General features: G+C 35.8%; 1 protein-coding gene across 3 annotated transcripts; it reads right to left on the reverse strand.

Annotated features, from left to right (window-relative positions):
* Positions 1-118: 118 nt before the first annotated feature.
* LOC135629503 (uncharacterized) lies at positions 119-12,174 on the reverse strand. Of its 3 annotated transcripts, none has more exons than XM_065136955.1 (13): positions 11,371-12,174; positions 9,717-9,852; positions 8,532-8,665; positions 7,908-8,109; positions 7,018-7,256; positions 6,820-6,931; positions 5,410-5,551; positions 5,148-5,290; positions 4,365-4,534; positions 2,599-2,904; positions 2,453-2,508; positions 2,041-2,258; positions 119-1,808 (listed from the first exon to the last, which is right to left on the reverse strand). In XM_065136955.1, exons 1-13 carry the CDS (start codon positions 11,596-11,598, stop codon positions 619-621), a joined length of 3,276 nt encoding a protein of 1,091 aa, XP_064993027.1. In that variant the 5' UTR covers positions 11,599-12,174; the 3' UTR covers positions 119-618. The 3 variants fall into 3 exon arrangements, with proteins under 3 accessions (XP_064993027.1, XP_064993029.1, XP_064993028.1); XM_065136957.1 differs by having other exon boundaries at positions 9,772-9,852; positions 11,371-11,429; XM_065136956.1 differs by lacking the exon at positions 9,717-9,852 and having other exon boundaries at positions 11,371-11,537.
* Between the last annotated feature and the right edge of the window lie 3,105 nt (positions 12,175-15,279).

Genomic DNA, 15,279 nt, shown 5'->3' on the forward strand with positions numbered 1-15,279 from the left:
AATGTAGTACAGAATCTACCTTTTAGGGGATCCATTTTGTCATCATCAGAGACACAACATTGAATTAATACTGCCAAAGATGTCTGTGGTTACAATCAACCATCATGCCCAAGCAAAATCACAAGCTAATGTTGGAGAATAGCACTTGTACATGACCCAAAACTGAATTGTTCTGTGATTACAAGTTACCATCATTCTCAAGCATGAAACACAAGCTAATGTTGGAGGTTAGCACTACATATTATCTACTTTGTAGGGTATGAGTACAAGTTTCAACAAAGAATTCAAGATTATGTCTCAGATCCCGTAGTGAAATAACATTTTCTATACATCTTAAACAACTGCAGCGAAATGATGGATTACACTGCTGCAAAAAAAAATAAGATCCCAGATCAGATAAGCATAACTAGAACACAAGAATCAGCTAAAAAGTACTGCATTTGGTTTTATAGGTTTCTGAAGATCCCTTCAGTTAGTTGTGTTTTGGCCTTCTGAAGATCATCAGATCAGGATCACGGTACTTCTTCATCAGCAGGAATTTGTTTGAGCTCTAAACTCACTCCCTCAAGAATACCTGGTTGAATCTCATGTCACCATGAATGCTCGTTGTTGGTAACATCACTTGGCCGAGAAAATGGCCTCCAAATCCTTATACAACCCTCTTGACTTTGCCTTGAAGTCACCCTTTGACTTGAAGTCAGCGGATGATGTGACAGAAGAGCTTCCACTTCTCTTTCCACTCCATAACCCACTTCTCTGATGTGTGCTGCTTGAAGGATCAACAGGGGGTCCTGCATCTTCTCTACTGAAGCTAGCCTTTGCAAGTTCTCTTAATTGTCTCAGCCATGATCTTTCACTCGTGCCGGAAGCTCTTTGGATTCGACTGACAGGAGAAACTGTAGATCCAGAATCTCCTTCTCCATGGCTGGAGGATAATTGCTCGCTCAGTTCAGTCGACAGACATGTCGGTCGCACAATTAAGACAAGTCCACCAAGAGCTCTCTTTAAGCCCGAAGAGAATGAAACCCTAGTTAGGCTTAGTCGAATAACTTGTCGGTATAATGCATACCATTCATTGACCAGTTGTGCAGTAAACATGATGATAAACATTGCCAGCATAAACAGCCCTATTTTCCTCTCATTTGCATCAGAAAAGTGATTCTCCAGTAGAGCAAGGCAAGCCCCGAACAAACCGACTTCACTAGCTACTGAGATGATTTCCACAAGCTGCACCTTCTTTTTGATAAAGGGCTTTTTCAAGACAAGGAAGAAGATTTGGAAAGAGGTGATGGACAAAACAATCAGAACAGGAATTCTAGAAAGCTTATTTGATGAGTAAGCACCAGCCAAAATTCCAAGAGAGACCCGTTTAACCAATTCCAGAAGTGTATAGTAAATTCTGAGGATGCCAAAGAGCTTCTGGATGAATGGAGCTTCTGCATCCTCAGTTTCATCATCAGAAGCAATGATTTGGTCTTCATGTTTTGCTTGATTACTGCCACCAGCGATTTGTGTCAGCATGTACTTTGGTGGCCCTCGGAGGTCCTCGAATAGTGGACCTAGTTTTGTTAGATTAACTGAGTTTTGTTTATCTTTCCATGTCCATTGGCCTCTTTTACCTGGACCTAGAGTTACACGAACTAACTCTTGGTACCAATGGAACTCCTGTCCTTCTTGATGAACTTCTTTGTACTGCAGAAGCTTGCCCATTGTGATGCCAAGTGAGAGGAACAATAACAAAGAAATAAGGAAAGATGTGGCGATACCCAGGGGTATAATTCCAATAACTACACCTGCAGATGTTCTCCCTGTTTCAACAAGAGAAGAAGAAAGTCACTTAGTAATTTTAATGAAAAAAAAATCACTTAAAATTTTCAGCTGAAGGCTAGTGTTATTGTGGAACTTCATTAGAATGTGACAAGAAATGTAATCAATCTTTGGGTAATTTTCACTGGCTTCTTTATCGCAAACAAGAACATCTCAGTACCAATCTAACTATGCATGATTAAGAGGAAAAAAATTATGTTAGGCTGTTGTTACCTTTAATTATTGCCGCAGATGCCTGGCATATACATGGCAATGCAAGCAATAACAAAAATATCTCGAACCTTGGGAATACAAGGGCTCCAAACTCTTTTTGCTTTTCCGGATTCTTCTTCCTCAATTTCAAAATGCAAAGAATTGCCACATGGAGAAAGATCAATCCACCACCAAGTACTGCTAACCAGAACATGTTTCTACCAAAATACTTCCACCTACTGTAATGGAATCAGCTTGAGGTCTCAATAAGGATCGAGTTTTGTATGGTTACATATTTAGTAAAATATAATCTATGACATATTCTTATAACTTTAAAGTGATTTTGTGAAGGTTTAGGTGATTTGTTTAATGTTGTCTTGACTCGAGCAGGAAAAGGGAAGTATAAAATGTTCGTTACCTCAATTTGACCTACCTATCTGAATTCCGTGAAATCATAATAAATTCAGCTTCAGGTTTCATGTTCTGATTCTGCAAGTATACAAGTCAACATCTGTCTAATGAGAACACAATGGTTATGAAGGACATCAAAGAAGATATGTGAAGACAGGAAATTCTTACCTCAAGAAATAACATGTATTCCCCTGGGGTAAGTGGCTTTCCATGTTCAAAAGTGTTCAATTCTGGTATTTGGTTTGTCACTAACGAGGACTTAAAAGCTGTCAGCTTGCTCGTTTCCCATAATTCAGAATAAGTCTCAAATGTCAATGTTGAATCTTCAAAAGTTGAATTGGAGCCTGTTTCCCATGGAAGACGCATGTATGGAATAGTCCATTCAATACCCCTAGAAAATTCATAATATTCAATGGGCATAGTGACCACCAACCATCTACAGAGTGCAAAGACCTGGATGTGGCACAAAATTCTCTGTAGAAAATGGAAGACAAACAGTCAATATCATTCATGAAGATAAAAATCAATGCAAGCATAAAGGAAGTGGGTGTTCCCTCCAAGAAAAGGGAACTGCAAAGGCATCTTTTTTTTATTCAATCAGTCGATGTTTCTGTTATTTCATAGTCGAAAGATAAACATCAACATTTTTCAAGATAATATTAGAACAATATATCAGTCAGATAAAAGTTGCAGTTTTCTAATTTATCAACTCATGCCAGCACCAAGGTTGTAAATGCCTTATATAAAAACTTGATAGTTTATATACGACCAATGATTAACTATTATTTATTAAAAGAATGTTAATATCATTTTCATAACTAAACAATGGTGGATCTGAATAGTATTGTAGCCCCATATCATGATAGTCACAATCGAGATTGGAAGAGGTGTTCTGGCTTCATAAAGCAAAATTTGTATCAAGCCAGTTGAAATATGTAACAGAGTGTCTACTAATCTTGGGATCATTAAACCACCAGGTTTAATCACTAATGTTTTGCAGGTGATCAAATTCCATCAATAAATAAGCACAGTGAACTGATTGTACTGGAGTCAAGTGTACTTCAAGCAGAAATGGATTGCACATTTTTCACTTTTTTTGGCACTTTCAAATGTATTTTCATCTTTATGTTGTTATTTTAGGACTTAAAACTTTCAAGAGTCATATTCTGAGTCAGATTCTTATTTGACTCCTATTTTCAGGTATAAGATTTACTATTTAGGTATGACTTCTTATTACAGCAGTCTTGGATGATATGCGAAGACTAACTCCGTAGTGTAATATATTATGTTATTAGAATTTATCAAGCCAGTGTAATTCAATTTTATTTTTGAGAGTGACATTTGAGGCAAAGCACTGCTAACATCTTTAGGTGTCTCCAGATAAGGCATCCATTAACCTTGAATTCTTTAACATGCATGGCCCTTAAGTTAAAGGATAGGTGGCCCATCAATGTGCGATGTTCACAGTTCACCAAGTGCTACCTGTCATGCTATTTACACAAATCTATGGCTGACTAGTAATCAAGAAAAAGACATATGTTTTAGATAACATCATAAGGATCATGAGCATTGTCATTCATGATTTCATGCACAACTATAGAAACTATGACCATGCGGAACTCCATGATGGTCTAAAGCATCTCCAATTTAAAATGAGCAAAATGCTTACCTTATGTACATAGAACAGGTTAGAATCTATTCAACATCCCTCACCATATAGGCATGATACTTATAACTACTTGTTTGACCATTAATAGCATTTTTCTTATTGTTTTTACAGGATAGAAAAAGGAACTAATATGAACATAAAAGATCTGCTTAGGAGATCAGAAATTGTGGTCTAGCTTCTTATGTGACTGGAAATGACATCAAAACAAACACGCAACTTAAAAATCTAGTAAATTCTGAGTTACAATATAGCTTCAATACTATACCACAAGATTCCTTGATGGTTCAGAAACAAGATGTGATTTCTGTCTAGAAATTGCTCCAGAGGATAGAAGGCTTGAGGTTGAAACAGTTAGCAGTGCTGCAACCACTGACGTCATTGCAAGTGCAACAGTAGCAACTATGGAAACTAACGATGATATTGTAGGTCTGGAATCTGTAGCAAATAATAAAAAGATTTTAGATGTGGGCTATACCAAGAGAATAAAGTATAAATAGAAAGAAAGACATTTATTAGCTATTCAGATGATCATATTTGGATGTCCAAATTGAAAAGAAATGTCAAATTAGCGCAGAGGCAGAATATCACATTGTGAAAGGCATACAGGATCTCCAAGGAAGTTGCTTAGGACCAATTCTTTCACCAGTCAAATTTTTTTATATAATTATATATACATACGTCTATACATATTAAGAATAACCAAGAAGAGAGAATTAGTTCCCGTAAAATATAGTTGCTCTCATTGCTAGGAAAGATTGTAGTGCAACATGTAAAGCATAGTCAAGGTAACTGAGAAATAGCAATAACAAGCACTAATGTCCCAATATGTATTTCTAGGCCTTCCTTATATTTCATAGAATCTGATAAGTTAGCACTAAGCTTTGGTGCTAATACTGATTAAAAATGTCAGCTAAACAGCCAAAACCTGTCGAATATCTATAATACATTGAAGTCAAATTGGGAAAAATCATCAATAGATATGAGATAGTAAACGATTTAGTGTGATAGATGAGAGAAATTTTAGATGTAGGAAAACAGAAAGCCTCACAGTTCTTCACTAGTAGAATATTTGAGGGTAGGTTCTTGTTTCCAGAAATGTCTGTCGTCTTATTTTCAGGAACTTCCACAGATATGAGGCTACTATTGGCATTCACTTCAATCACATATGTGCTCTTTGCTACTTCATGAAAGCTATCACAAAGCCAAAAGGAAGGTATCAGCAGTTTGTACTAATAAACCAAATTATGTGATAAAGCATAGAATGATGATTTTTTCAAAGTATGTAAACTAATTAGAACTGGACATCATACCTCTGCATAGATCCTCCAGAAATAAGTATAGCAGAAGAATTGAAGTCAAAAACAGGCTTCATAAACTTTATCAGCACTGGTATTTTATGTTTCGTTCTCATGTGAAAAGTTGTACTCAGACGTACAGAAGGCCTTTGATTATCTATTTTTTCAGTACCAAATATCATTTATTAGATAATGATGGCCAAAATAACTCATTGCTGCATAGAAACTCAGAAACATTCAAATTCATTTGAGTAAAATATGTTTACAAAACTTTTTGAAAATGTTGTGATAGCCATACTGATATTAGACGTTTTGATTTTCTCCTATTCTAAATCAAGCTTATATTTTATTAAGGTTGGCATTTGGACAATTAAAGTTGTCTTTACTGTTTGGTGTTTGTTGAGTTGAAATCCATACATGATCAGTCATTTCAGTGGATCCAATTTCCATGAACTTGGATAATTGGTTTGGCGAGTGGCAGCGAACCTATTCTATATGATTGAGACTTTATAAATTGTGGATTCTGGTCAGATTAAGAAGAAATGCTGGAAACTGTGTCGGAGTAAATGGCAGTCGGTGGAAGTTGAATGTGTGATGCAACTAAATATGAGCTCGTGGATTCTATACATGAAAAGATGTTGGACTTCTACGGTTTTACCATGGCTGAACATTGTCAAGTTCCATATGGCTTTGGACTCGTAAAGGAAAATCACATCTGATGGTTTTCACATTCCTGCAAGTAGGTGGATTCAGGCCAGGTTAACTTTCTACAAATCAAGGTTGTTCTTCTTGTATCAGAATTGTGTGGTTTCACATAAATTGCTCAGTTCTTGGGTTTTTGGTTAACAGAGGGTGATGTCGGCTGTAACATTTATGCATATACAGTGGAAATTCTCTCTTGCTCTAGACTTATGTTATATGCCCAATGATGTAAGTTTGTCTTTTCATGGTTTTCTTCCTCCTCTATCTCTGTGATCATCTCCGGTTTTGCATAACTTAGTGATATTTCCATGAAAATTTACATCAATAACTTCAGTTTCCCAATGTTTTACACCTACATTTCATCATCATGAAAAACAAATCCATTGAGTTAAAAGGTGGATGCAATATTGCAAAATATCTGTTTGGGTGCATAAGTACATCTAGGAGATTTAGTTTCATGTACTATTTTGTGTAACTTATAATAAGCTATTGAAGTATCAACAGACTGTCTTTTCTGTCATAGGATCTGCATAGATTACACTTCAAGCAAAAATGTTAATCACAACTTCTAGGAGTTTCTCCCATCCTTTTGCCTTCTAGTGTTGAATTTTGATTCAAAGATAATATACGATATACTTTTTTTTTCCTAGCTTTCATGCTGAAATTGCCAAAGTCCCAAATTTTGGAAATAATATTTAATAGTTGTGTAAGAGAAGAAAATACCATAGAGGAATGTGATTGGATCTGATAGAGAAATTGGAGTCCCTTGTCTGCTGATTATTTTGTTAGCATCACAAGTTATAGTAACAACAGTCATGCTTGAAATATTATGCACCTAAAAGAAACAATTAGCTGTGGCATTAATTTTGAAGAAATTCAGGTACTTGATATTAGAAAGTGGTGTGAATATTAAGAACTTACTATATAGCCAAAGCGGCGGTTTCCAAGGTTATTTCTATTTGTCGGAACAAGTAAACCGCTACTTGCATGAAGAAGACCTAGAATTTCTTCGGATGAATTTAGAACTGGTTCTGAGAAAGATAAATAAATTCTCAAGTCCTTCGCAGTGTTAGTAGCCTCTGCTGTTCTGATCTCGCCATTAAGTTGAAGTAACCTTTGTGGGATGTGAGTTGTCATGTTCATGAAGACACTTCTCCTATCTGCAAGTTATATATGGCAAGATAGGATAGGTGAAAAAGCAGTGCCATATACAAAATGTAAAGAGTTTAGGTTTATGCTTCAAAAAGATTGCATTTACTAAACATTGATTAAAAGCTAATCATGTAAACTACAGCTTGAACATTAGCACCAATGGACATATTAACACCACTCATTTAGTCTTAAAAAGCTTGAAATGTTAAAAAGAATTTTGATACAGCTTGACACTTTAATTATTCAGGAACTAAACATGTAGAACAACTATACATCACATCCTATTTAAATGTGTTAGCTAGTTTGGCTAGTAAAGATTTTGACAGTTTATCATAAGGTCCCGGGCTCGAATCCCGCTTTCTTCACTTACCTTTGCAAGAAAAAAAAAGAAAAACATCCTATTTCTATAAGGCTAATAATTCTTGATTTGGCTTAATACTTAGTGGAGTTAGTTATGTAAAAGAATTTTACATTTGCACCTCATAGCATACAAGAAATCAAAGTGAATGCAAAAGTCACAAGTGGGATTTTATTTTAGGCCATAGTACAGAACCTAGTGTGATTTGTGATCCATTAAAAATGAAGCCAAACAACCTTGCTTAATGCAACTAGTTGGAGCCCTGATTAAAAAAAACAAATACATAAAGCAGATAGCATACCAAAATGCAATATGAAACTTGAATTTGATGTTCGTTTGAAAGTGTTTCCAGCTTTGTCTGTACAAAAGCCCTTATCCATTACCAGCACCAATCGACCAAACTGAACATCAGCCGATATACCGACCATAAGGGAAAACTCTCGGTCAGGAAGAAGAACCTTGAGAGTAGATGGTAAAACATGACCAGCTCCATAAACGAGAAGCTATGGAAAAGAGTGGCAGTTAGGAAATTGATGCTTATGAAAAAAATAAAGAAATAAGGAAAACCAAGAGATGAAAGTAAAATGTACACATTTAAGCAAAATGGAAGAAAAAGGAGAAAACAAGAGATGAATGTAGAATCACAAAGCTCAAAGCCTAATACTTGGGAATATATGGTAAACAAGATTTTAATTTAAGCTACAGAATGAAAGTATCAACTATAGGAATTTGGACACAAATAATTCAGATAAACATGATGCTGGATAGGTGATACTAAGATTATGTATAAAAGGACAACAGGGGAATACAAAAGCAATAGATTCTCATCCATGTGAGGAAAAAAAGTACAAAAGTTGTTATTTAGTGAACCTGAAAGGGATATGTAGGCTTTAAACAACAAATTTGAAGTGTTCTGCATCCTTACATTGCAATTACTGGAGGAACACCTAAATCCACCTCCACCAGTGCAAGGTTCACTGAAAGTAACATTTACTGATACATTTAAAGCATTTGTGAAAGGTGATAGAACAGATATGTGTGCAGTAGGGGAAACTGTATCTGCAGTGAAATGACAGCAAAGTCAGTGTTTATAGTCATAGAATAATACCAACAATAATAAACACTATCAGGACTTAACAAGTTGGAGATGTAATTCTATCCATTCTAGAAAGAAGTACCTTGTAAAGGCATGGAAGTGAATGGCATGATGTGATATGCAGATATTTTCAAAGATAATTTTATTCAAATAGAGCTATAAATTTATCATATAGTAAAGGACTAGTTATGCAGGCGAAAGTTTCATTAAGCTGATACTAATATATCTTTTATATATATATATATATATATATATATATATATCTTATAACCCAGTTGTCAGAAACCGACAAATAACTAGAAACATATACCACTCCTAATTTTTTAACAAAGATCATGGAGGCAAATTAAGAATGAGTATCTAGAAACTGAAGTGGCTTTGGTATTGTTAGATTCAAAGTCTGCAGATTATGGGCTGTTCTACCAAGATGACAGCAATTAAATGGCTTTTATATTGTTGAAAACAGCATCAGCAGGACGGCTGTCATAGCAGCAAAATGAAGATGAAAGAAAAACACAGATAACCTAATGTAGGGAACCCTCCTGATCCAATCTATGCTTAAGTTGTAAGTTTTGAAATCACTCACATAAGATTGCCAGATTACCTAAACTAACTAAAAACAATGAGAAAAAATTAATTCAGAAGTACTAAAAAAGCAGAAAGAGTTTCCAACATCACTGAAACCATGATGAACTATGTCCATTCAAAAATTAAGACCTGAGTGTCCATAGTGATCCTGCATCAAAAGATATTTAAGAAATTTGAGTAGGTTGACGTACACAAGGAGCTTAAAATTTCACATGAAATAATAATGTTTCTTTTACCTTTTATAACGTGTTAATTGTAATTTTGATCAAATGCAGTAATTATTAAAAGAATTAAAAGCTCTAAATTTCAGATTGTTAAATGTCAACATATAGCTAAAGAAGCAATCATGCAAGGAACATGGCAACTTCTTGTCGAAATTTAACTGAATGTATCAAAGAGATTCAAATAACAGGGCAGTTTCTTAACCAACAGTCCAGTTATAGCTAGCACAGCGAACTCTTCGAAAACCACTGACGCAGACCTCAAACATATGTTTTCCATCAAGCAAGCCTGAGTATGTAACTTCTTTCAGTTCACATGTGGAGGAACTGTAGTTATCTAACTGCATTATGTTCAAAAGGTCATAATTAGAGAGATTAAAACATTTCCAAATATATAAATTCTTTGTTCTACACTTCTACTAGTTGTCATAGCACATGTTTCAGGAAAGGAGTTCAATACAGCTATTCGAAAACAGCATCTAAGCTATTAATTCTGGATTAGGATATGGAAAACATCTCATGCAGTGAGCTTTTCCAGCATGTTGTATCATGATGCACATGTCTGATAGTAGAACTTACACAATTTATATAATAGAGGCAGAAATCAAGCTCACTAAGAATATCTATATCTAGCAAGTTGGTCACGACGCTGCATTCCAAGATATCTACGAAACATAGCAACTGCCAATACATGTATCTATTGAGGAAATCTTGTTTAACTCGAAAGAGGGACAGCCTTGGCATTAAGATAAGATTGCTCCTTTGCAACCTAGGTAACAAGGTTCAAGACAAAATCATCTCATTCTCTAGTCGTCTGATCCTATGTTGTTTATATCTCCATGGACCAGTGGGACATATCTTAAGCCTGTAAATCGATAGCAACAATCAGTAAGACATAATTTCTAAAATATAATGAAAATAGATAATTTAAGCCATCCAGGGATATACAACAATAATAACAACAACAAAGTCATAGGTCCCAACTATTTAGGATCAGCTACATGGATCTTTTGCCGTCAAACTTAAAAGTTTTGTCCTTAGAGGGTATGCCAAACTTAAAAGCTTTGTCCATTGGGATCGGAAGTGACGAGAGGCTAAAGATACCAAAAATTTAACTATCTTTTCTAGTTAACTTCGATTGAGCATAGAAACTATATTGTGCATTTCTATCCAAATGGTTCGAAGTTCAAACATACTTTAAAAAAAGTTGATCACATATACAATTCCCCCCTCTTTTTTACCTTTTTCTTGAAGCTTTTTTGACTTGTTACTTTTCTACTTGTACATGTTAATCAGCCAAATTTTTCCTAAACTTAAAGAGTTGTATTAAAAGAACCAGAAAAGTTCTTTCAAGATAACAAAGTGCTTCTTTCCAAACTCTGTAGCATTCAACCTAGTGTCCAATAAATGCTAGTGCAACTTTAGAGCTCAATTGCAGCAGTGGACATGTATAATACTTGAAGGGCAAAAAAACTCTGTCAACTCGCAAAGCATATTCTTTATTCCTAAAGTACGTACAGGAGAAAACATTTACAATAATTACTAGGCCATAGTAAGAGAAATGAAATTGATGTCTTAGCATTTTTATATTTCTGTTACAATTACTGGCATCACAACTGTTGGTTGCTTCATATAATCTAATCATCTTTGAAGCTCTATATTTGCTGGTATAACTATTGCATAAGTCATGGGGTCCTCCAAAAGGAGCCTCATACTCTGATATATGTACTCCTCAAGTATCAAGGTGCAGCCAAAGCTACACTCTAACTTTCCGATCAATCAACAAAGACTAAAAGGAGCAAGAAGCTTTAATGCGATATGCTGTGCATGGAAGAGAAGAAGGGTTTGAGCCCACAAACCTTGCAGCTGACACTGCAGTTGCGGCATGAGCCGCCATTCCCCCCCTCTGTGACCTCAAACTGAAACGTAGCCGACGAAGATGACGAGAATGCCGAAGGGACCTTCAGGAACTTCACCGCAGCATGTGAACCAGCACCTGCATGGGCTGCCGGAGAAACTAGAAGTATAGCGGTGACAATCCAGGAGACGAGCGGCGGGAGACACTGGGCTCCCCTGCTCCAACCCATTTCAGTAGCACTCAGAGTCGTGACGGAATTGGTGGCAATGCGAGATGGTGAACCTGGCCGAGGACTCCACGAGAGGCTCCTCCTCTGAGCCGAAGAAAACTTGAATCTGGAGATTCTTGATCTGCTTGGGATGTGCAGTTCCGGGAGTGAGGAGTGCTTGGTGAAAGGTCGAAGGAGGTGAGAAAGGACAGAGCTGCGCTGGTGAGTCTTGTCTCTCTCTGTGCCTGTGGGGAGGCTCCCTTACTACAATGAATGCTTGTCCTTTGTCTGCTTGTCTCTCTCTCTCTCTCTCTCTCTCTCTCTCTCTCTCTTGGACAGAGAAGGAAGTAGGAGGAAGAAAGAGAGGGGAAGGGGCTCGGAAGGAGTAACAAGATCTTGTGGTAGAGAGATGAGGATGGTTGGATGTGGAGTATCTGTTGCTGGATACTGTACACGAGGCAGACTGAGGCCTTTTGTTTTTTTCTTTCCTATTTGTTTTTTTAATTTTTGTGAGACAATATAGCAAATCTAACTTAAGATTCCACAATACAATACACACCTACAGAAGTGTAATCAAACTCTTTTACTACTACCTCAATTTTTTCGCACGAAAAATCCGCAATTTTATGAGATTAGCAAAAATACAGATATGCAAAAAAGTTTGATGCATGAATAAGGTGAAAAAAATAATGGGTTGGAAACTTTTCCATTTTTTCACGAAAAAGTAATTATCATAATTGAACAAAAAGATTGAGAACCACTTCAACAAACTGAAAGAAATATTATGTTAATGAAATTCAAATATGATTATATACATATATATTAAGTGTATGTTACAATGGATAAAGATGTGAATATTATATGAGTCTAAAACAATAAAGAAATTAATTCAGATACATCCATTCCATTTATTGGATAGGAAGATGAAGAAAAAAAGAATATATCATGATCCACATCTTAAAAGATTCTGGATTGCAAACCTCGAATATATATATATATATATATAAGACAAGTAAGTCCTACAAACATAGACTTGACTTGGAACATGTGGAAACCATATGTGAGAGAAGGAATTGGTGCTATCAACCTCATCTTTGCATCTGTAAACAGTACAGTTCTTTGTTACATGTATGTCACTGACAAAACATATATGATATATGTGTATTATGTCATTTTTCTATCTAAACGGAGAAGAATATCACCACACACACAAATATATATATATATATATATATATATATATATATATATATAGTGATATTTTTCTTCAATAGAAAAATGAAACACATATGTCATGTATGTTTTTGTCAGTGATATGCATGTGATAAAGAACTGTACTGTTTGCAGATAAAAGGATGAGGTTGACAGCACCAATTCCTTCTCTCACATATGAGTTCCACATATTCCAAGTCCAGTCTACATTTATAGGACTTGTCCAATTAGATAGTCTATAAATAATTTATGTCCCAACTCATGCAAGTTATTTGAGACTTAAATTACAAGGTCTCTTTTATATATATATATATATATGGACTTAGTACGCAGTGACAGCTAGGTGTCCCTGAGATAGGGTTGATGTGAGCCACATGAGTATGTCACCTACTTCCTCATTTGAAGGTTTGTGGGAAGGAGAGAGAGAGAGAGAGTCACATACTTTACTGTCAGTCTCCAGCTTCCATGAGCTCCACACAGGATAAGCAACGGCAAGGGATTGACCCCCTCCAACTTATGGTGAGAGAGGTAAGTTTATCCTGGATTGACAAGGGATACAGTCAGTAGATTTGGAAACCAATACTGCTCACTCCTTTTGGATTTGTCCCTGCTCCATTTAGTTATAGCCAACACTAGAATAAGAAAAAGCTATTTTGGCCACCCATCTCTATGCGTTTGGATTTTGGCATCACTTGTGAATCTTAGTTTCCTCCTCATGCATCTCAACTGGAAAAAAGCTTTACATGATCAGTAAATTGCATATTCTTGTAATACATAACTGATGCAAACAACTACATCCAGAATTCTAATTGTAGGATAATTTACAGTAAAATATAAGCAGCAGAAGCACAAAAAGCTGTTCTGGATGTTATCTGCTAAACCTCCTCTGGAAAGAACAGAGAGAGAGAGAGAGAGAGAGGGAAAAAGGCATATAAATGCAGCAAATAGGAGTCAAGTCACAAATTATTACATGGGCTGAGAGAAAATGACATGCCTTGGCCTATGAGTGAATTGTGGCCAGTCATACATGATTCTTCACAAAACAGAATTCCACAAAGTTTATGTTGTTGGCAGAAAGACAAAGCAACCTCAACCAGAAGTTAATACAACAGCTGAAACAAGTGAAGTCCCACATAGCTGGCAAGAGATGCTACACCAAACACATTTACAATCGGGTGAGTTATATCTGCTAGCACTTGATCACATGCAAATGCAGGTACATGTTTAGCATAAGACATTAACCAGAGAATCTAATCAGCTATCACAAGAAGCATGCAGGATTGTGTTGCAGGCAACTTCTCAATGGTGTGTCATTTCTTAATACCCATTTATAATTCTTTTAATAAATTTATTTCATATTTTTTATAATTCTATTCCTGTATGCTCATTTTCTCTTGTTAACCTGAATGTATCTGGTTTCTACAACATATCTGCAAATTTCTTGGTTATTTTTCATGCTACCTTTTAAGTTTTTGGATTTATATATTATGACAGTACCTGGTTGTGATAAAACCAGTTTCCTGGGGTGTCATTTTTGTCATTGTAAAGATCAAACAGCAGAGACAGGCTTTAAAGTTCATCAGAAAAGCTGCAAAGAAAATTACTGACAAAAAGAACACAAAGATTCCATAGATCTATGATCACTCACACACTTTAGCATCCTCATCTAGGCCAAAATGAATGCAATGCAGTGCCAAATAGTACAGCATGTGAACCCACCTAAATGATTGTCAATGGGACTAACAAAGCTGGGGATCAGTACATGTTTAGTTTCAATCAGACCTTACTAGCTCAAAAAGTTTGGTACAATGCACAAAACTTCAACCAATATAGGTTTTAGAAGAGAATACATGCATATAATCTTACTGTTTTAAATAGAGAGGTAACACCCTAATCATATGGCCCCCATGCTAATCAAATTCCTAAATCTAGATACTAGTTGAGACAGATTATAATTTACTTTCAACACATTGCATCACCATGAAATTTCAGAAAAATGACAACTAACAATCTTATAAAAGAAGAGAAAAGAACACTTGAATGGGTGATATGACATTTGACAAGAAAGCCGACAACTACATGCCATTCATAGGATATAGTGTTATTACAGGGAAGACAAGTATGATGTCAAATGGTGTATGTTAAGCCAGTACAGGTGTTGTACAGTATACCAGATCATTTAACCATTCCTTCAAAGTTTGGATTCAGAATCCAGGGCAGGTATCCATGGATGATCATTCTACAAACCAAATTTTGTGCCATAGAGAACTGACATCAATGACACCAAAAATAAGTTGTCATCTACTATTTGGATCCAGATTTGTGGAACAAGATTCACTAGATATTAAGTTACTTGTGATGTGGTAACAACCATGAGTTTCATGCTTCTGCACATTCCATCAGAGGTAAACTGGAATCTGAAAATAAATTAATGTACTAAATCTAGGTCTTATTTTTTGAACAACCAGCTTGTAAAGACATCAATTCATA

This window comes from Musa acuminata, chromosome BXJ3-1, assembly GCF_036884655.1.
Source record: "Musa acuminata AAA Group cultivar baxijiao chromosome BXJ3-1, Cavendish_Baxijiao_AAA, whole genome shotgun sequence".
In the NCBI taxonomy this organism is placed as follows: domain Eukaryota; kingdom Viridiplantae; phylum Streptophyta; class Magnoliopsida; order Zingiberales; family Musaceae; genus Musa; species Musa acuminata.